This window comes from Salmo salar, chromosome 03 (assembly GCF_965601325.2).
Source record: "Salmo salar chromosome 03, fSalSal1, whole genome shotgun sequence".
NCBI lineage: Eukaryota > Metazoa > Chordata > Actinopteri > Salmoniformes > Salmonidae > Salmo > Salmo salar.
This window is the reverse complement of record NC_138293.1, coordinates 40,302,227-40,324,027: the sequence shown is the minus strand read 5'-3', so window position 1 is coordinate 40,324,027 and position 21,801 is coordinate 40,302,227. Positions and strand designations below refer to the sequence as shown.

The 21,801-nt window shown below is 40.7% G+C and overlaps 1 protein-coding gene across 1 annotated transcript in view; it reads right to left on the bottom strand.

The window, feature by feature from the left end:
- LOC106600009 (elongation factor 2b) overlaps window positions 1-8,203 on the bottom strand; it is a 33,110-nt gene extending 24,907 nt beyond the window's left edge. Inside the window, exon 1 of the mRNA XM_014191347.3 lies at window positions 8,032-8,203. Within this exon, the coding sequence (XP_014046822.1) occupies window positions 8,032-8,034 (3 nt within the window). The 5' untranslated portion in view covers window positions 8,035-8,203. The remainder of the gene's footprint in view (window positions 1-8,031) is intronic.
- Between the last annotated feature and the right edge of the window lie 13,598 nt (window positions 8,204-21,801).

Below are 21,801 nucleotides of genomic sequence, written 5' to 3'. Positions count from 1 at the left end.
AAAGTGTTGGTCCCTTGTTTCATGAGCTGAAATCCCAGAAATGTTCCATATGAACAAAAAGCTTGTTTCTCTCATTTTGTGCACACATTTGTTTATATCCCTGTTAGTGAGCATTTCTCCTTTGCCAAGATAATCCATCCACCTGACAGGTGTGGCATATCAAGAAGCTGATTAAACAACGTGATCATTACACAGGTGCTGGGGACAATAAAAGGCCACTAAAATGTGCAGTTGGGTCACAACACAATAACACGTCTCAAGTTAAGGGAGCATGCAATTGGCATGCTGACTGCAGAAATGTCCACCAGAGCGGTTGCCAGAGAATGTAATGTTAGTTTCAATACCATAAGCTGCCTCCAATGTCGTTTTAGAGAATTTGGTAGTACGTCCAACCAGCCTCAACTGTAGCCTATAACTGATGCCTCGTGGCCTTATGCTGCCATCTATTGGAAATATTTAGCAATTAAAAGTTATTAATTTACAGCAGACCGTAAAGACACTGGAGGCAACTTAGAAATAAAGTATATTTTTCATATTATTTGAGATCAGTCTCAAACCTGCCCCACATCCTTATTTATTTATTTTTACCCCCTTTTTTGATCTTGCCTCCTCACTGCAACTCCCCAACGTGCTCAGGAGATGCGAAAGTCTGGTCCTTCATCCTCCAAAACATGACCTGGCTCAGTTGGTAGAGCATGGTGTTTGCAACGCCAGGGTTGTGGGTTCGATTCCCACGGGGGACCAGTACGGGAAACAAATGTATGAAATGTAGGCATTCACTACTGTAAGTCACTCTGGATAAGAGTGTTTACTAAATGACTAAAATGTAAAAAAAAAAATGACCTGCCAAACCACGCGTCTTAACACCCGCCTACTTAACCCGGAAGCCAGCTGCACCATGTGTCGGAGGAAACACTGTTTAACTGACTACCGGAAGTCAGCCTGCAGGCACCCGGCCTGCCACAAGGAGTCGCTAGAGCGCAATGAGCCAAGTAAAGCCCCCACGGCCAAACCCTCCCCTAACCCGGACGATGCTGGGCCAATTGTGCACCGCCCTATGGGACTCCCGTTCACGGCCGGTTGTGACACAGCCTGGGATTGAACCTGGGTCTGTAGTGACACCTCAAGCACTGCGATGCAGTGCCTTAAACCGATGCGCCACTTGTGAGGCCCCTGCCCCACCTATCCTATGCCAATTGCTGGACTTTCAGAGGTTACTTGGTCACACCCAGTTCAAACCACATTTGAAAAAAATGAATAAATGAAATTTAAAAAAGTGGCTCGTTTATCAACTGTTTTGCCTTGCAATAATAAATACCATACAATAACAAATCATTTAAAAAAGCTAATACCTATAGGTTGATAAAATAACATTGCCTACTGGTACTTCTTAGGGATAGCCCCCTTTTTTTCAATTTTCATCTAAATGACATTCCCAAATCTAACTGAAAGGAAACACTGAAGTTTGTGGAAATGTGAATTGAATGTAGGAGAATATATCAATAGATTTGGTATTAGAAAATAGAAAAAAACAGTATTTTTCTACCACCATCTTTGAAAGGCAAGAGAAAGTTCATAGTTATAGCCATCACTCTGGTTGTAATTCCAATAGTCTCCACAAGATGGCAGCAGTGTATGTGCAAAGTTTGATGGATAACTTGAAAAATGAGTGAACAAGAATACTTTTTGTATTCTGTAATCGCTGCCAAAGGTGCTTCAACAAAGTACTGAGTAAAGGGTCTGAATACTTAAGTAAATGTGATATATAAAAAAAAAAAATACATTTGCAAACATTAAAAAAAAAATGTTTTTGCTTTGTCTTTATGGGGTATTGTGTGTAGATTGAGGGGGGAAACAATTGAATAGATTTTAATGTAAATGTGGATAAAATCAAGGGGTCAGAATACTTTCCAAATGTAAATGTGGATAAAATCAAGGGGTCAGAATACTTTCCAAATGCACTGTGTATATGGTCATTCACATTTTCATATATTCATAGAATTTTGGGGAATTACATATAGTAAGGCATTTGTAAAAATTCTATAGCAATAGCGCGGGAAAGAAGCCGTGCTTTTGGACAAATGCACTGCAGTTAATTAAAAAACATCTTGTCCAGGACCGGAGTCTAAGCAGACGCGCTACAGCCAATCAAAGCTACAGTAGGCCTATATATAAATAATCCATTTACCACACGGGCCTGCCATCATTCACTTTGAACTGAACTGTGCCTTTTCAGGCAGTAGCCACAGCTCAAATTAAGATCGTTAGAACACATTCGCCAACAGCCACAAAAGATAGCTGAATGGATTTGTGCAAATATGTAAACACCAAGGGAGTCCTCTTACATTTGGGAACGTCACAGTCCTATTGATCAAATTAACATCAACAAAAAGGTAGGCTCACTTTCTTATGCACATCAACAACTAATGCTAGCCAGAGGAGCTAAAAATCTTACGAGGGAACATTAGATGAACCTTCTCAAACCTTCAGCTAGTTGCTGTCAAAATGGCACTGATAAACGATAGGAAATAGTAGCCTGCTCGTCCTTCTGCAGCTTGCCCCAACCCACATTTTTAACAGCTGAATGGGAACATTCGCACAGGTCATATTGAAAAACAACAAATGAATTCACGGGCCATTGTTTTATTTGAAAAAAAAAACATAGCCCTTTATAAATGTCCACTTATATACATAGGATGCTAAATATAGCATTTTAACATTCAAAAAACAAAGAAATAATATTTGTCCAGCCTTTGGTGCTATGCTTGCAGATGTGCATAATATGATGTGACCCTAATCAAAAAGTATTTAAACGCCAAAAAACAAAGCTATAGGTTGTAACATTTAACCCTCCTGTTGTGTTCGTTTCATGTTAATTAATTCTGTGTTCCCGGTCCAAAATGACCACCCCATTATAGCCGATTATAAATCCATAATATCACCTAATGGCATGTTAAATCTTTTTATCAAATTAAGTTCTTGTGAACTTTACAAGTTTTGAACTTCTATTTGTTATTAATGGCCTGTAGGCCTCATTGACCTGAGCTCATACAACTAGTTTTTGAGTAAAAAAAAAAGCATAACCTATGGATTATTTTGACTATAACAAATTCTCAGATGAAACATATTGTGCTATTTATCAGACTACTTTGTGTCAAAGTTTAACAAGGACTCTCTTTTCCTCACCAGTGTCATGATCAAAGATATGATCAAGAGCCTCACATACTTTATCGTTTGGTCATTGTGCTGCCACAGAATGAATTGTGAGCAAGGCCTCAAAAAAGCATTATTGCAAGAAAAATTCTATATATTGTTTGTGAGACTGCAAATAGGTGTGGTTCCCCTGGGGGAAAGGTTCCCTTGGGGGTTGCCATGGAAGCCAAGAAGGGGAGGGAGGTGTGCGTGCTCAAACACACATGCATGTGGGGGTCTGGGAGAGGAAGTGTGTCCATCTGACGAATGGGCATGTGGCTGAATTAAATTGTATACACTAATTGTATTCTCACCCATTAATTTCTAATGATCGGTCATTTTTGACCGGGAACGCCACAGGTGTACAAAAGTTAAATAAAACAGCCAAAATGTTGTGAAAATCATCAAAATATATTTTATGTGTTCAGATGCCCTGTGTTGACAAAGTCATGGAACCTTATGACAATCAGATTAAATGAATTACATTTTTCAGAGAATCGGTTCAATTCGACTGGAACACAGCAGGAGGGTTAAACATGTTCTTCATTGCTTATGCACTGCATGGATCGCCGTCTGGCTGAATGCAGCATAGCTGTACGGTGCACTCAAAATGTATTGTAGTCGAGTAGCCAACCTAGGCTACTGCTCAAATGTTGCAATAATAGGCTTGCTTGTTTCTAATTTGCATGTTGTTTTGTTGCAAGTTGTCTTTTGGTTATTCATTGTCAAGCTTTAAAAACTGAAGCCAGACTGCAACATTTTAGTAGCCTAGCTAGAACTGTGGCATGTGTCTGTACACTTTCCCACCGCTGCGTGCTGTAAACGGGACAAACCAAAGCAGCGCAATTGAAGTTGAATTCACCAATGTCAGCGCATCAGGCTGTAATTAGTAGATGACAACTAATTTACACTCGCTTGTCAGCCCACAGGCCTTGTGCATGCGGAATGGGTGGAGGCAGCAAACAACGTACAGGCCAGCTGATAGCAATATTTTTTGGACTACCAACAAATGTGTTGAACTGCATCCATCTTTTCTACCAACAATGCCTTACTGTATGTCATGGGATTTTGAGTCAAATAGAACTAACCTATTTTAAAACCTCTTATAAAATTGGTTTTGAAGCATGAACCAGGAATTTGATATTTCTGACTGATATGATTATTTTCATATCTGCAAAGTAGTTTAAACTAGCGGTCGACCGATTAATTAGGGCCGATTTCAAGTTTTCATAACAATCGGTAATCGGTATTTTTGGCCACCGATTTGCCGATTTTTTTTTACACCTTTATTTAACTAGGCAAGTCAGATTAAGAACACATTCTTATTTACAATGACGGCCTAGAAACGGAGGTTAACTGCCTTGTTCGGGGGGGATTCGTTTTTGCAACCTTCGGTTACCAGTCCAACGCTCTAACCACCTGCCTTACATTGCACTCCACAAGGATTAACAGGCTGACTCCCTGTAACGCGAGGGCAGCAAGAAGCCAAGGTAAGTTGCTAGCTAGCATTAGACTTATAAAAAAACGAATCAATCTTAACATAATCACTAGTTAACTACACATGGTTGATGATATTACTAGTTTATCTAGCTTGTCCTGCGTTGCATATAATTTTCATTGAATCACAGCCTACTTCGACAAACGGGTGTTGATTTAACAAGCGCATTTGCGAAAAAAGTACTGTCGTTGCACCAATGTACCTAACCATAAACATCAATGCCTAACAGGAATATTTAGACTTAGCCACCCGTTAGATAAAATACGGAACGGTTCCGTATGTCACTGAAAGAAAAAAAACTTGTTTTCGAGATGATAGTTTCCGGATTCGACCATATTAATGACCTAAGGCTCGTATTTCTGTGTGTTTATTATATTATAATTAAGTCTATGATTTGATAGAGCAGTCTGACTGAGCGGTGGTAGGCAGCAGCAGGCTCGTAAGCATTCATTCAAACAGCCCTTCGCTGTGCTTCAAGCATTGTGCTGTTTATGACTTCAACCTGGGTGGGTATAATTTGTGGAACGTTCCAACAGGAATCTATTCCAAAACTTCGTAAATAACAAGGTTTCCAAAAAACAACGCATACAAAGTTGTATAGCGGCAGAATAAGATACCGGGTAGGGAGTGGTCTATTTCATTGCGTTTTTCACTCATCACGTTTATTCCGAAAAATGTCTGTCCTCACATGTCTGTTTGCCTATGGACAAACATTAAGAATAAGCTACGTGGTGAGTTGATGCCTATTCGGCAGCTAGTTAGCTAGGTTTGTATGCGTTCCTGTTGGAACGTTCCACCCCTTCAAGCCTATCAACTCCCAAGATTAGGCTGGTGTAACCGATGTGAAATGGCTAGCTAGTTAGCCGGGTGCACGCTAATAGCGTTTCAAACGTCACTCGCTCTGAGACTTGGAGTAGTTGTTTCCCTTCCTCTGCATGGGTAACGCTGCTTCGAGGGTGGCTGTTGTCGATGTGTTCCTGGTTTGAGCCCAGGTAGGAGCGAGGAGAGGGACGGAAGCTATACTGTTACACTGGCAATACTAAAGTGCTTATAAGAACATCCAATAGTCAAAGGTATATGAAATACAAATCGTATAGAGAGAAATAGTCCTATAATTCCTATAATAACTACAACCTAAAACTTCTTACCTGGGAATATTGAAGACTCATGTTAAAAGGAACCACTAGCTTTCATATGTTCCCATGTTCTGAGCAAGGCACTTAAACAGCTTTCTTACATGGCACATATTGCACTTTTACTTTCTTCTCCAACACTTTGTTTGCATTATTTAAACCAAATTGAACATGTTTCATTATTTATTTGAGGCTAAATTGATTTTATTGATGTATTATATTAAGTTAAAATAAGTGTTCATTCAGTATTGTTGTAATTGTCATTATTACAAAAAATAAAACAAAAACTAAATCCGCCGATTAATCGGCATCAGCTTTTTTGGTCCTCGAATAATCGGTATCGGTGTTGAAAAATCATAATCGGTCGACCTCTAGTTTGAACACTCAGTTCCACTTTAACTTACCTGAGGTAAGCCTTGGCATGGGTCCCCAGATCCTCAAAAAGTTATACAGTTGCACCATCCTGACCGGTTGCATCACCGTCTGGTATGGCAACTGTTCGGCATCTGACCGTAAGGCGCTACAGTACATCACTGGGGCCAGGTTTCCTGCCATCCAGGACCTATATACACACTAGGCGGTGTCATAGGAAGGCCCAAAAATGGTCAAAGACTCCAGTCACCCAAGTCATAGACATTCTCTCTGCTACCGCACGGCAAGCGGTACCGGAGCACCAAGTCTAGGTCCAAAAGGCTCCTTAACAGCTTCTACCCCCAAGCCACAAGACTGCTGAACAATTAATAAAAATTGCCACCAAGACTATTCATTGTTTTTAACGCTGCTGCTACTCGCTGCTTATTATCTATGCATAGTCAATTTACATGTACAAATGACCTCGACTAACCTGTACCCCCTCTCACATTGACTTGGTACCAGTACCCCCTGTATATAGCTTTGTTATTGTATTACTTTCCTTTATTTAGTAAATATTTTCTTAACTATTTCTTGAACTGCATTGTTGGTTATGGGCTTGTAAGTAAGCATTTCAGAGTAAGGTCTACACTGGTTGTATTCAGCACATGTGACTAATAAAATTAGATTTGAAGCCTACATGGCAGTGGAGGCTGCTGAGTGGAGGAATGGCTGGAAAGTGGCGAATGGAATCAAACACATGGAACCCATTTCTTGAATGTATTTGATACCGTTCCACATATTGCGCTCCAACCATTACCAAGGAGCCCGTCCTCCCCAATTAAGGTGCCACCAACCTCCTGTGTTACAGGGTTTACGCGGGTAGATCTCATTGCTAACAATAGCAAAGCTGGCATTGTGACGCAGAACAATGGGATGGGAATAGAACGTTCGGGAGGCGAGTTGGTACCACGGCGCTAATACGAGATGGAGGGTGAAAAATGCACTAAAATTAGGTCTGTTTTTTCGCAATTACTTCAAAACTACGGAAAGCAGCTGGGACATACTGTATTATTATTAAACTGGGCTCCGTGGCGGATGCAATAAACTAATTTTAAATCAGAGAACGTAAACATTTGTGTCCAGCCTACTATAATAGAAAACGGTGACACACTACAGGGAATTGCCCATTGTGTGCACAACTGCATCACGCTGCACTTGCAGGATTACATTTTTGCGATTCCAGCACATACCCGTAGCTAGCCAATTTAACGCCATACGTGCCCCCTTTGACCAAATAACTGACGTTTTACTGCTAGGTAGCCAATTTAGAGAACTTGAACATTATGTGCTAGCTAATGTACGCCATACATTTACAATTAGACACGGGACACAGTTACCATTATCAACTGTTTTAAATACCGATGCAATGACACTTGTGAACAGTTAAAGTTACTGTGGTCAAAAACACCGCAAAGTCTTGTCCTCCCAAAACCAAAGCGGGTGAGTTACTTTATGTAGGGGCCCAGTTATACAACAGACAGACAACCTCTAAAGATGGCTAACCAGATAATAAAAACCAACATGACAGCTGCGTAAATTCAGACATCCCTCATATTCCTCAAAACGAAATTATTCTGAGAAATTGGAAGCTTTCAAATCAGAATCTCAAATGGAGGTTTATTTGCCGTTGTCCGCCGCGGTTTTCTAAACATCGTCATGCCGTTCGAACAGATTGAGCATCCATCTTCGGTTCGGAGGCTGATTCAACCGGTCACCGATGAAGGACAAGAGCCAACTCTTTACCCACTGACAACACATAATTTCCGGTTCACCGAATCATCAAACTCGACTTACCATTTTGGCTGATGTTCGTAGATGAACTTGTTGGTAAAATGAACACTGCGAATACACCGCCTTCCTCGTCCAAGGATAGGCAGGAAAGAGAACGCTTATGACAGCCTACGCTGCATTGTATCACGTTTATTTGATAAGCTCGGTGTAGTAGCCCCTCGCTACGGAACAGGGTGGGGTTCGTTATGGGCGGGTTCTGCCCGGGCCGACCCCACCCCCCAAACGTTTTCATTTGCGGAGGCTTTCCAGACAGACAAGCTATGGGCAGAGCGGCGCTCAAATAGTTCCGTGGGTTCGCCTGGGCAGGTTCAGTACAAAGCCGTGTTGGAACATTGGTAGAAATGGCATTCATTATTCTGACATGATTCCTTTGAATCAGATAGGCATGTTTGTTCCCATTCTATATTTATATCTGAACGTTGGCCAATGTTGTCTGCAGGGGCGAAACTCTGACATCAACTTTGGAGGGGACAATTACATGACATTTTCTCAAGAGCAATTCCTGAGGGGGACACCAAAAGTAGTGCTGTAACACATAGCCTACATTGTAATATGGTAAATGTTTATTGAGGAACCAAAGAAATAAGGTGTTTGCCGTACTCCTAACTACCGGTACCCAAAACTACACAATTAATCACAACAGCAATACCATTGCCTTTAACAAATCTTAGTTCAGTCACCAGTTTAAGTTGAGAGTGGGGGTATCCATGGCATTTTCCAATTATGTTCCTATTTTACAAGTTAAAAAAATTGAGAACCTTTCATAATGTTGCCAAACAAAGACTCAACAAACTTACCTCAGACTCCCTGTCTCTGCCAGTCTGTCCCTGCATATCTGTCCCCAACTCTGCTGTCTGTGTGCCATCTGTTGCCTGCTCTGCCTAATGACATCATTGTGAAACATTTCCATTAGAATTTCATTTTATCAACTAGTCTTTGAGATATTAGGCTACTAGGGTTCTTACTTTGCGTTTTGGTGTACTGAAAAATACTCTGATGTCCATCTTTTATTTTTCTGCCATTTTTCTACCTGGCTGGCTGGCTACACACACACAGTGTGTAGGTTATTTACAGTAGGAGATGGGCTTCTATCATCTTATATTTTATCATTCTATTTGGGCTTCGATCTAAAAGGTAGCTAGCAAATGTGAAACGGATTAAAATGACAAGAGTTGACAGCTGTATGAGTTCACCATTTACACAACATATGCTGCAACCTTTTGTAATTTTAATAGTTTGTTTCATATTGGCTGGCTTCCAACAATAGCTGAATTTGCAAAGCTAGCGAGCACCAATTCAGTTTCAGTGGTGTTTGCTATAATCTTTGCTACCCGGGTTAAATAAAGGTGAAATAAAATAAATAAATAAAAGTTCCCTTGCGACAATTTAGCTTTTGCAACGAGACCATTAAATATATTTAAGACAATGGTAGAAGAGAGTGTAGTTCTGTTCAGTTTGGACTCCAGTTTATCGCTAACCTTATCACAGGGACTTTGAAGCACTAACTTACATCATCTGCATGCTGATCTTGGAATAAATTGACGATAGCAAAGATTCCATCTTTGACGAGGCCACATAAATGGAATAGGTACTAGCTAGCTTAATAGTTAATATTTGCGCGCTAGCTCTGCATATTCAGCTAGTGTGTGTGCGCGATTGACTGGATTAACCTCACGTCAGTTACGTTCATTGAGTGCCTTTCAGACAGTGGATACGACCCCTCTTCTACCTTGCCAACTAAGGAACTGGCAGTGGATCAAACCATTGTGAGGCAAAGTGGGGGGGGGGGTGCAATCTTTTGAAACTTAAAAAAGCGCTATTAAGTGTCTATAATCAGCACAATTGCTTTCATTGCGTATTATTAATATTATTTAAATTACATAGTTATGTTTCAGTGATATATTGGGGGGGACAAATCATATTTTTCCCAGGATGGGGGGGTCTGCGTCCCCCCGTCCCCCCCCCCCGGGATTTCCGCCCGTGGTTGTCTGCGTCCTCCTGTTGAACGCGGCCCTGGTACCCGCGTGTCTACTTATGTGAAGCTAGCCACAATAACGATTACTAACAATAGGGAAATTGGAGGTTGATCCTTCAAAATAAAATTCCCGCATTGAAAGCGATGCAAACGTATACAAATAGTGTAATTGTGCCATATTTGAACAAGATAATGCTAAACAAGGTTGGAATGTTGTTACATAATATAAAATGAAATACAATAATTCATTAGTTTGACAATAAACATAAAATACTGTTGAAATCCCATTGTGGATGTATTACACTGCATAATTGAATCGGGGGCATACTTACCCTAAAACTTCAATTAACTGCTGTCTCAAAAGCCCGCCTGTCCCTTTCAGCTGGGCAATGACACACATTGCAGCAAATAAAGGCCTGTTTCAAATAAATAGCAGGTCAAATAAAATCACATTTTATTTATCACATGCACCAAAGAAACCTGGTGTAGACTTTACGGCTTACAAACCTTTCCCAACAGAGTTAAAATATATATATATAATATACAAAATAAAAAGTAACTAACACAAGGAATAAAATCAAATGCACAATAATTTAGCTATATAGAGTGAAAAGTGTATTTGCTTGGGTATCTGGAGTCTTTTTGCAATTTCTTGGACCTTCCTCTGAAACCGCCTGATATAGAGGTCCTGAATGGCAGGGAGGTCGACCCCAGTTATGTTCTTGGCTGTCGGCATCACCCTTTGTTGCACTTTGCGGTCAAGGACACTGTAATTGCTATACCAAGTGGTGATGCAGCCAGTCAAGATGCTCTTAATGGTGCAGCTGTAGAACTTTTTGACGATTTGAGGGCCCATACCAAATCTTTTCAGCCTCCTGAGTCTAAATGAATTGTTTACGATGTTACCATGAATTACCATTAATTGTTTCCGATGTTTAATGTTTGATTTGTTACATTAAATAATTCAGTAATGACTCAACAAAAATGATAACAATCATCCGTTTTCATCGCCAGTAAGAAACTGCTAGCCATTTGCTGCTAACAGCTGGGAACTGCTAGCTAACTGACAAGTACAAAAACAGTCAACAACTTCGGGAGCACAGACCAACAGAAATCGGCCGTCGTCCTCTAGTGGCGAAAGTAAGAACTGCCATAAATGCACAGCCAAAGAGGAGAATAATTATTCTGTCAATGATTTTTATTTATTATTATTATTATTTTTATTTAAAATAGAGGTATACCAAGACAAAATAAACGGGTTACAGTGTGTAAATGATAACACATTAGTGGAGGAAATGAAGAAATTGATTAAAATGCTGGAAATTAATGCTGGAATTAAACAATTAACTATGCAATTGAGCAAAAGCTGTGTGCATTAAGGAAATAGACGCCTGGCTCAAATAGAAGCCTGTCTCGTATAAGCGCCTGTTGTATTCAGTGATTTAAGCAAAGAAACGCCTGGGCTATTAATTGAAGTTTAAAATATGTGGCTCATTTCAAAGTGTTTTCAGAGTCCTGCAGTAAAAGCTATGACACTAATATTTGTGTAAACTCTGCATAGTTGGGTTCTGTGGGTGTCACTGAGTAGGCTGATACCCCATTTTATGGATGCACAATCCATAGAGTTCAATATGAATGTTAAATACACACAATAGACTGACTGGGATGGTGATGCAACTTTGCAGTCTAATGGCATTTCAACAGTTATTTTCTGTTTCTTGTCAAACTAATTAATTCTTATATATGACTTTAAATTATTCAACAACATTCCAACCTTGTTTTAATAATTATATAGTTCACAAACGGAACGATTGCACTATTTGTATTCGTTTGCGTCACTTTTAATGTGGGACTTTTATTCTGAAACCGCACCGCAAATTCCACACATGGAGAATGACAGCAACCGGTGACCATAGCCCAAAGGAGTAAACAAACATTTTTGACGTGTGAAAATTGAATGCTATAACAAAATCATGCATAAAACGTATTTACAGTCATCAAAAATTAATAACCCCAAAATTGATAAGAAAACAAAGATTTGTATTGTTAGCTAGAGTGGAAAAACACAGTTACATGATGCAGTGCCTGCTAAAGTATCACTATGCTGTGTCGGCTGGAATGCGAATGCACCTCAACCAATGAAAACCTGTGGTGGGCGGGCCGGCTCAGGCCGCTTCCGCCCATAGCCGACGCAGCCATGTTCTGTGTGCTACGGTGAGGGGTACTTTGAGCGGTGCGGCGTGCTATGACCAGGCTATGTCATGTAATACAGGCACGAATCCACACGGAGGCACTACTAGTCCAAAAATATTTTGTCAATCCACAAAGTTTCCAGTTAATAAATGGAACACAATCTGTCTCACTCCAAAATAATATGTTGCGTGGTAGATTGTAAAATTGGTCTACTCTCCATAATCTTTATAAAATTGGCACACACAGAAACAGGCAAAGCGTAAATACAGGAATAAGATTGAATCCTACTACACCGGCTCTGACGCTCGTCGGATGTGGCAGGGTTTGCAAACTATTACGGACTACAAAGCAAAGCCCAACCACAAGCTGCCCAGTGACACAAAGGAGGTGATTGTGGACTACAGGAAAAGGAGGGCCGAGCACGCCCCCATTCTCATTGATGGAGCTGTAGTGGAGCAGGTTGAGAGCTTCAAGTTCCTTGGTGTTCACATCACCAACAAACTACCATGGTTCAAACAAACCAAGACAGTCGTGAAGAGGGCACGACAACTTCTATTCCCCCTCAGGAGACTGAACAGATTTGGCATGGGTCCTCAGATCCTCAAAAAGTTCTACAGCTACACCATCGAAAGCATCCTGACTGGTTGCATCATCGCCTGGTATGGCAACTGCTTGGCCGCTGACCGCAAGGAGCTATAGAGGGTAGCTCTGTACATCACTGGGGCCAAGCTACCTGCCATCCAGGACCTCTATACCAGGCGGTGTCAGAGGAAGGCCCTAAAAATTGCCAAAGACTCCAGCCACCCAAGTCATAGACTGTTCTCTCTGCTACCACACAGCAGGCGGTACCGGAGTGCTAAGTCTAAGTTCAAAAGGCTTCTGAACAGCTTCTACCCACAAGCCATAAGACTGCTGAACATCTAATCAAATGGCTACCTCAATTACCTCGACTAATCTGTACCCCTGCACATTGACTCAGTCCTGGTACCCCCCGTATATAGCCTCGTCATTGTTCTTTTATTGTTGAATTAGTAAATCTTTTTTCTTAACTCTTATTGTTCTTAAAACTACATTGTTGGTTAAGGGCTTAAGGGCTTGTAAGTAAGCATTTCACAGTAAGGTTGTATTCGACACATGGAACAAATAAAATGTGTTTTGTTTTGATTTGAGAAACATCAAAAGATTTGATAGGCTACGTATTATGGTAGCTTCTTGCCCTCTGATGGGGATAGTAAGACTTTTTATCGTTATTATTTATTTATTTAACCGTTATTTTAACAGGGAAGACATATTGAGACCTAGGTCTCTTTTTCAAATGTGCCCTGCATGATACAACATAAATATACACATTATACACACACAATTATTATTTTTTTAAACATAAAGAAATTCTCTATATATACACACAGTACCAAATCAAATCAAATGTTATTTGTCACATACACATGGTTAGCAGATGTTAATGCCAATGTAGCGAAATGCTTGTGCTTCTAGTTCCGACCATGAAGTAATATCTAACAAGTAATCTAAAAGTTAAACGTTTGCACACGCCTACTCATACAAGGGTTTTTCTTTTTTTTACTATTTTCTACATTGTGGAATAATAGTGAAGACATCAACACTATGACAAAACACACATGGAACCATGTAGTAAGCAATAAGGTGTTAAACAAATCAAAATATATTTTATATTTTAGATTCTTCAAAGTAGCCACCCTTTGCCTTGATGACAGCTTTGCACACTCTTGGCATTCTCTCAACCAGCGTCACCTGGAATGCTTTTCAACAGTCTTGAAGGAGTTCCTACATATGCTGAGCACTTGTTGGCTGCTTTTCCTTCACTCTGCGGTCCAACTCATCCCAAACCATTTCAATTGGGTTGAGGTCGGGTGATTGTGGAGGCCAGGTCATCTGATGCAGCAGTCCACCACTCTCCTTCTTGGTCAAATAGCCCTTACACAGACTGGAGGTGTGTTGGGTCATTGTCCTGTTGAAAAACAAATGATAGTCCTACTAAGCGCAAACCAGATGGGATGGCGTATCGCTGCAGAATGTTGTGGTAGCCATGCTGGTTAAGTGTACCTTGAGTTCTAATTAAAACACAGACAGTTCCACCAGCAAAGAGCCCCCACACCATCAAACCTCCTCCTCCATGCTTCACAATGGGAACCACACATGCGGAGATCATCCGTTCACTTACTCCGCGTCTCGCAAAGACACGGCATTTGGAACCAAAAATCTACAATTTGGACTCAAAAGACAAAGGGACAGATTTCCACGGGTCTGATGTCCATTGCTTGTGTTTCTTGGCCCAAGCAAGTCTCTTATTATTATTGGTGTCCTTTAGAAGTGGTTTCTTTGCAGCAATTTGACCATGAAGGCCTGATTCACATGGTCTCCTCTGAACAGTTGATGTTGAGATGTGTCTGTTACTTGGACTCTGTGAAGCATTTATTTGGGCTGCAATTTTATTCTCTGTAGCAGAGGTAACTCTTCAGTCTTCTGTGATAAGTACAGTTGATGTGGGAAGTTTACATACACCTTAGCCAAATACATTTAAATTCAGTTTTTCACAATTCCTGACATTTAATCCTAGTAAAAATTCCCTGTTTTAGGTCAGTTAGGATCACCACTTTATTTTAAGAATGTGAAATGTCAGAATAATAGTAGAGAATTATTTCTTTCAGCTTTTATTTCTTTCATCACATTACAGTGGGTCAGAAGTTTACATACACTCAATTAGTATTTGGTAGCATTGACTTTAAATTGTTTAACTTAGGTCAAATGTTTTGGGTAGCCTTCCACAAGCTTCCCACAATAAGTTGGGTGAATTTTGTCCCATTCCTCCTGACAGAGCTGGTGTAACTGAGTCTGGTTTGTAGGCCTCCTTGCTCGTGCACGCTTTTTCAGTTCTGCCCACACATTTTCTATAGGACTGAGGTCAGGGCTTTGTGATGGCCACTCCAATGCCTTGACTTTGTTGTCCTTAAGCCATGTTGCCACAACTTTGGAAGTATGCTTGGGGTCATTGTCCTTTTGGAAGACCCATTTGCGACCAAGCTTGAACGTCCTGTCTGATATCTTGAGATGTTGCTTCAATATATCCAGGTAAATTTCCTACCTCATGATGCCGTCTATTTTGTGAAGTGCACCAGTCCCTCCTGCAGCATAGCACCCCCACAACATGATGCTGCCACCCCCGTTCTTCACGGTTTGGATGGTGTTCTTCAGCTTGCAGGCTTCCCCCTTTTTCCTCCAAACATAACGATGGTCATTATGGCCAAACAGTTCTATTTTTGTTTCATCAAACCAGAGGACATTTCTCCAAAAAGTATGATCTTTGTCCCCATGTGCAGTTGCAAACCATAGCCTGGCTTTTTTATGGTGGTTTTGGAGCAGTAGCTTCTTTCTTGCTGAGCGGCCTTTCAGGTTATGTCGATATAAGACTTGCTTTACTATGGATACAGATACCTTTGTACCTGTTTCCCCCAGCATCTTCACAAGGTGCTTTGCTGTTGTTCTCGGATTGATTTGCACTTATCGCACCAAAGTACGTTGATCTTTAGGAGACAGAACGCGTCTCCTTCCTGAGCAGTATGATGGCTGCGTGGTCCCATGGTGTTTATACTTCCGTACTATTGTTTTTACAGATGAACGAGGTACCTTCAGGCATTTGAAAATTGCTCCCAAGGATGAACCAGACTTGTGGAGGTCTACAATTTTTTTCTCCCTGAGGTCTTGGCTGATTTCTTTTGATTTTCCCACGACGTCAAGCAAAGAGGCACTGAGTTTGAAGGTAGGCCTTGAAATAAATCCACAGGTACACCTCCAATTGATTCAAATGATGTCAATTAGCCTATTAGAGGCTTCTAAAGCCATGACATAATTTTCTGGAATTTTCCAAGCTGTTTAAAGGCACAGTCAACTTAGTGTATGTAAACTTCTGACCCACTGGAATTGTGGTACAGTGACTTATAAGTGAAATAATCTGGCTGTAAACAATTGTTGTAAAAATTACTTGTGTCATGCACAAAGGAGATGTCCTAACCGACTTGCCAAAACTATAGTTTGTTAACAAGAAATTTGTGGAGTGGTTGAAAAACAAGTTTTAATGACTCCAACCTAAGTGTATGTCAACTTCGACTTCAACTGTAACTAGCACACTAACCAAAATACAGGGGATGGTCCGCCCAGGTCTTACCTAGTGTGCATAGACATTGTACGGGTATGTATATACTGCTCAAAAAAATAAAGGGAACACTTAAACAACACAATGTAACTCCAAGTCAATCACACTTCTGTGAAATCAAACTGTCCACTTAGGAAGCAACACTGATTGACAATAAATTTCACATGCTGTTGTGCAAATAGAATAGACAACAGGTGGAAATTATAGGCAATTAGCAAAACACCCCCAATAAAGGAGTGGTTCTGCAGGTGGTAACCACAGACCACTTCTCAGTTCCTATGCTTCCTGGCTGATGTTTTGGTCACTTTTGAATGCTGGCGGTGCTTTCACTCTAGTGGTAGCATGAGACGGAGTCTACAACCCACACAAGTGTCTCAGGTAGTGCAGCTCATCCAGGATGGCACATCAATGCGAGCTGTGGCAAGAAGGTTTGCTGTGTCTGTCAGCGTAGTGTCCAGAGCATGGAGGCGCTACCAGGAGACAGGCCAGTACATCAGGAGACGTGGAGGAGGCCGTAGGAGGGCAACAACCCAGCAGCAGGACCGCTACCTCCGCCTTTGTGCAAGGAGGAGCAGGAGGAGCACTGCCAGAGCCCTGCAAAATGACCACAGACTGTCCAGGAGTTGGAGGATGCTTTAGTCCAGGTCTGGGAGGAGATCCCTCAGGAGACCCTCCGCCACCTCATCAGGAGCATGCCCAGGCGTTGTAGGGAGGTCATACAGGCACATGGAGGCCACACACACTACTGAGCCTCATTTTGACTTGTCTTAAGGACATTACATCAAAGTTGGATCAGCCTGTAGTGTGGTTTTCCACTTTCATTTTGAGTGTGACTCCAAATCCAGACCTCCATGGGTTGATAAATTGGATTTCCATTGATTATTTTTGTGTGATTTTGTTGTCAGCACATTCAACTATGTAAAGAAAAAAGTATTTAATAAGATTATTTCATTCATTCAGATCTAGGATGTGTTATTTTAGTGTTCCCTTAATTTTTTTGAGCAGTGTGTATATATATATATATATATATATATATATATATATATATATATATATTATATATTATATATATATATATATATATGTCCGCCGGCCTCTTGCCTAAACACTCCCAAGGTGCCTTCCCCTTCCCCCCTGGGAACAAATTAAACAGAATTATACAAACTTAAAGTGAACAATTTCACTAATCAAAAACACAGTCCTATGGCATACACAAACGTCAGCAGGACCGGCTACAAAATATTTCATAACAAGAATAGACTGATGAGTTTCAGAAGAAAGTGCTTTGTTTCTGGCCATTTTGAGCCTGTAATCGAACCCACAAATGCTGATGCTCCAGATACTCGACTAGTCTAAAGATGGCCAGTTGTATTGCTTCTTTAATCAGCATGACAGTTTTCAGCTGTGCTAACATAATTGCAAAAGGGTTTTCTAATGATCAATTAGCCTTTTAAAATAATAAACTTGGATTAGCTAACACAACGTGCCATTGGAACACAGGAGTGATGGTTGCTGATAATGGGCCTCTGTACACCTATGTAGATATTCCATTAAAAATCAGCCATTTCCAGCTACAATAGTTATTTACAACATTAACAATGTCTACACTGTATTTCTGATCAATTTGATGTAATTTTAATTGACAAAAAATGTGCTATTCTTTCAAAAACAAGGACATTTCTAAGTGACCCAAAACTTTTGAACGGTAGTGTATACTGAACAAAAATATAAATGCTATATGCAACAATTTTACTGAGTTACAGTTCATATAAGGAAATCAGTCAATTGAAATGAATTCTTTGGTCCCTAATCTATGGGTTTCACATGACTGGGAATATAGATATGCATATTTTGGTCACAGATAGCTTTAAAAAAAAGTAGGGGCATGGATCAGCAAACCCATCAGTATCTACTGTGACCATCATTTGCCTCATGTAGCGCGATGGTGGCCTGTGGAATGTTGTCCCACTCATCTTCGATGGCTGTGCGAAGTTCCTGATATTGGTGGGAACTGGAAAACGAGCATCCCAAACGTGCTCAATGGGGGACATGTCTGGTGAGTATGCAGGCCATGGAAGATCTGGGACATTTTCAGCTTCCAAGAATTGTGTACAGCTTCCAGGAATTGTGTACAGATCCTTGCGACATGGGGCCGTGCATTATCATGCTGAATCATGAGGTGATGGCGGTGGAAGAATGGCACGACAATGGACCTCAGGATCTCGTCATGGTATCTCTGTGCATTCAAATTACCATCCATAAAATTAAATTTTGTTCAGCAAACCGACATCAGCAAACCGCTCGCCCACATGACGCCATACATGTGGTCTGCGGTTGTGAGGCCAGTTGGACGTACTGCCAAATTCTCTAAAACGACGTTGGAGGTGGCTTATGTTAGATAAATTGACATTCAATTATCTGGCAACAGCTCTGGTGGACATTCCTGCAGTCATCATAACAGTTTCATGCTCCCTCAAAACTTGAGACATCTTTGGCATTGGATTGTGTGACAAAATTGCACATTTTAGAGTGACCTTTTATTGTCCCCAGCACAAGGTGCACCTGTGTAATGATCATGCTGTTTAATCAGCTTCTTGATATGCCACACCTGTCAGGTGGATGGATTATCTTGGCAAAGGAGAAATGCTCACTAACAGGGATTTAAACAAATGTGTGCACAACATTTGAGTGTTTTTTGTGCATATGGAAGATTTCTGGGATCTTTTATTTCAGCTCATGAAACATGGGACCAACACTTTATGTGTTGTGTTTATATTTTTGGTGTAAATATAAATAGTGAAGAGAACAGGTCCCAAAATCAGCCCCTGTGGTACGCCTTTATGTACATCAAGAAATTCAGACTTAACCCCATCAATCACGATGGCCTGAGTTCTGTCACTAAGATAATCATTATACCATGAACAGGTGTCAGAGCTCAGGCCTATTGAGGACAACTTATTCCAAAAAATAGCATGATCAACAGTATCAAATGCTTTTGACAGGTCCACAAACAAAGCAGCACATTTATTTTAGGTGTCTAAAGCACTGAGAAGTTCATTAGCAACTAAAGTGGTTGCTTTAATAGATCTATATGGAGGCCTAAACCCTGATTGGTTTACAGTCAAGATAAAAAAATAATTCAAGAATATTAGCCTAGAAAGCAAGAAATGGGGCGATAATGATTACGATCACTACTATATACGCCCTCATGGAGTGGCAGCACAAGATCCGATTTCCATACTTTTAGAATTTTTCATGACAACAAAGTTACATAAAAAATGTGGGCCAATAAAGATGGGCGCTGTACACATAAGCAGACCGGGATCCAATTGGTCGGCCTCTGTGGATTTCTTGTTGTCTATTGCTAGCAAAGTATCCAGGTCTTATTTTTCTGGAAATAGCCTTAAAGAAAAGCTTTGACTATAATTTCTCTTATCATTCAGCAGGTTTCCCCTATCAGCATCCGGCCCAATATCATTGTGAATTGGCATATTTCAAAGAGATAGCCCGCTGAAATAAAATGCTGATTAAATGTATCAATGATTGAATTTTTCCCCGTTATGAGGCCAGTGTCTGAATTCATTTGTTGTGGCAGAGAGGTGGAAGTAGAACCCTTTAGGGATTTAACAGTTTTCCAGAATTTTGCCGGGTTCCCATTACAATCCGAAAGAGCGGTTACATAATAATCAGATTTTGCCTTTCTGATTTGTCTTACACAATGAATCCCCAATTGCTTAAAAACATGCCAGTCCGGTCCTAAGCCTGTTTTCCTGGCCTTGACCTAATCTCTTTTATGAATGACTTCTGAAAACTCCGGAGTGTACCAGGCATTCAATATACCTTTAACCTTTCGTTTTTGAAGGGAGCATGATTATCCACATTATCGAGAACATCTGAAAAAAGTATTGGACAATCAAACCTCCAGAACAGAAGTGCCTGGAGGGAAGTGCTAGGAGCTAGGGCCTATAGGGGTTGTTTCTGGACTGGGACGCACACACACAAAAACACAGGCACAGACACACACACACACACTCTCTCACAGACACAGACACACATACACACCCTTACACACTCTTACACACTCTTACACACTCTTACACACACACATACACACACACACTCTCACACACACACACTCACACACACACACACACACACACACACACACACACACACACACACACACACACACACACACACACACACACACACACACACACACACACACACGCTTTCAAATAAAACATAAAAGGGCAAGTAATATCAAGTCATGTCGCTGTAATAGTTGCATATACTAAAGCAATTGCTTGGAGCGCTATAAAGTTTGAACTGTCACCATTGACTCATTATCATCCACTATAACTTTCATTTATTTCCCCTGAAATGCATATAGCAAGTCATTCCTTCCATCACAGCCAGAATGTTATATTGGGGTAGACATACAGTTGAAGTCGTAAGTTTACATACACTTAGGTTGGAGTCATTAAAACTTGTTTTTCAACCACTCCACAAATTTCTTGTTAACAAACTATAGTTTTGGCAAGTCGGTTAGGACATCTCCTTTGTGCATGGCACAAGTAATTTTACAACAATTGTTTACAGCCAGATTATTTCACTTATAAGTCACTGTACCACAATTCCAGCGGGTCAGAAGTTTACATACACTAAGTTGACTGTGCCTTTAAACAGCTTGGAAAATTCCAGAAAATGATGTCATGGCTTTAGAAGCTTCTGATAGGCTAATTGACATCATTTGAGTCGATTGGATGTATTTCAAGGCCTACCTTCAAACTCAGTGCCTCTGCTTGACATCGTGGGAAAATCAGCCAAGACCTCAGAAAAAGAATTGTAGACCTCCACAAGTCTGGTTCATCCTTGGGAGCAATTTCAAAACACCTGAATGTACCACGTTCATCTGTACAAACAATAGTACGCAAGTATAAACACCTTGGGACCACGCAGACGTCATACTGCTCAGGAAGGAGACGAGTTCTGTCTCCTAGAGATAAACATACTTTGGTGCGAAAAGTGCTAATCAATCCCAGAACAACAGCAAAGGGCCTTGTGAAGATGCTGGAGGAAACAGGTACAAAAGTATCTATCTCCACAGTAAAACGAGTCATATATCGACATAACCTGAAAGGCCGCTCAGCAAGGAAGAAGCAACTGCTCCAAAACTACCATAAAAAAGCCAGACTATGGTTTGCAACTGCACATGGGGACAAAGATTGTACTTTTTGGAGAAATGTCCTCTGGTCTGATGAAACAAAAATAGAACTGTTTGGCCATAATGACCATCGCTATGTTTGGAGGAAGGGGGAAGCTTGCAAGCCGAAGAACACCATCCCAACCTGTCTCCTAGAGATGAACATACTTTGGTGCAAAAAGTGCTAATCAATCCCAGAACAACAGCAAA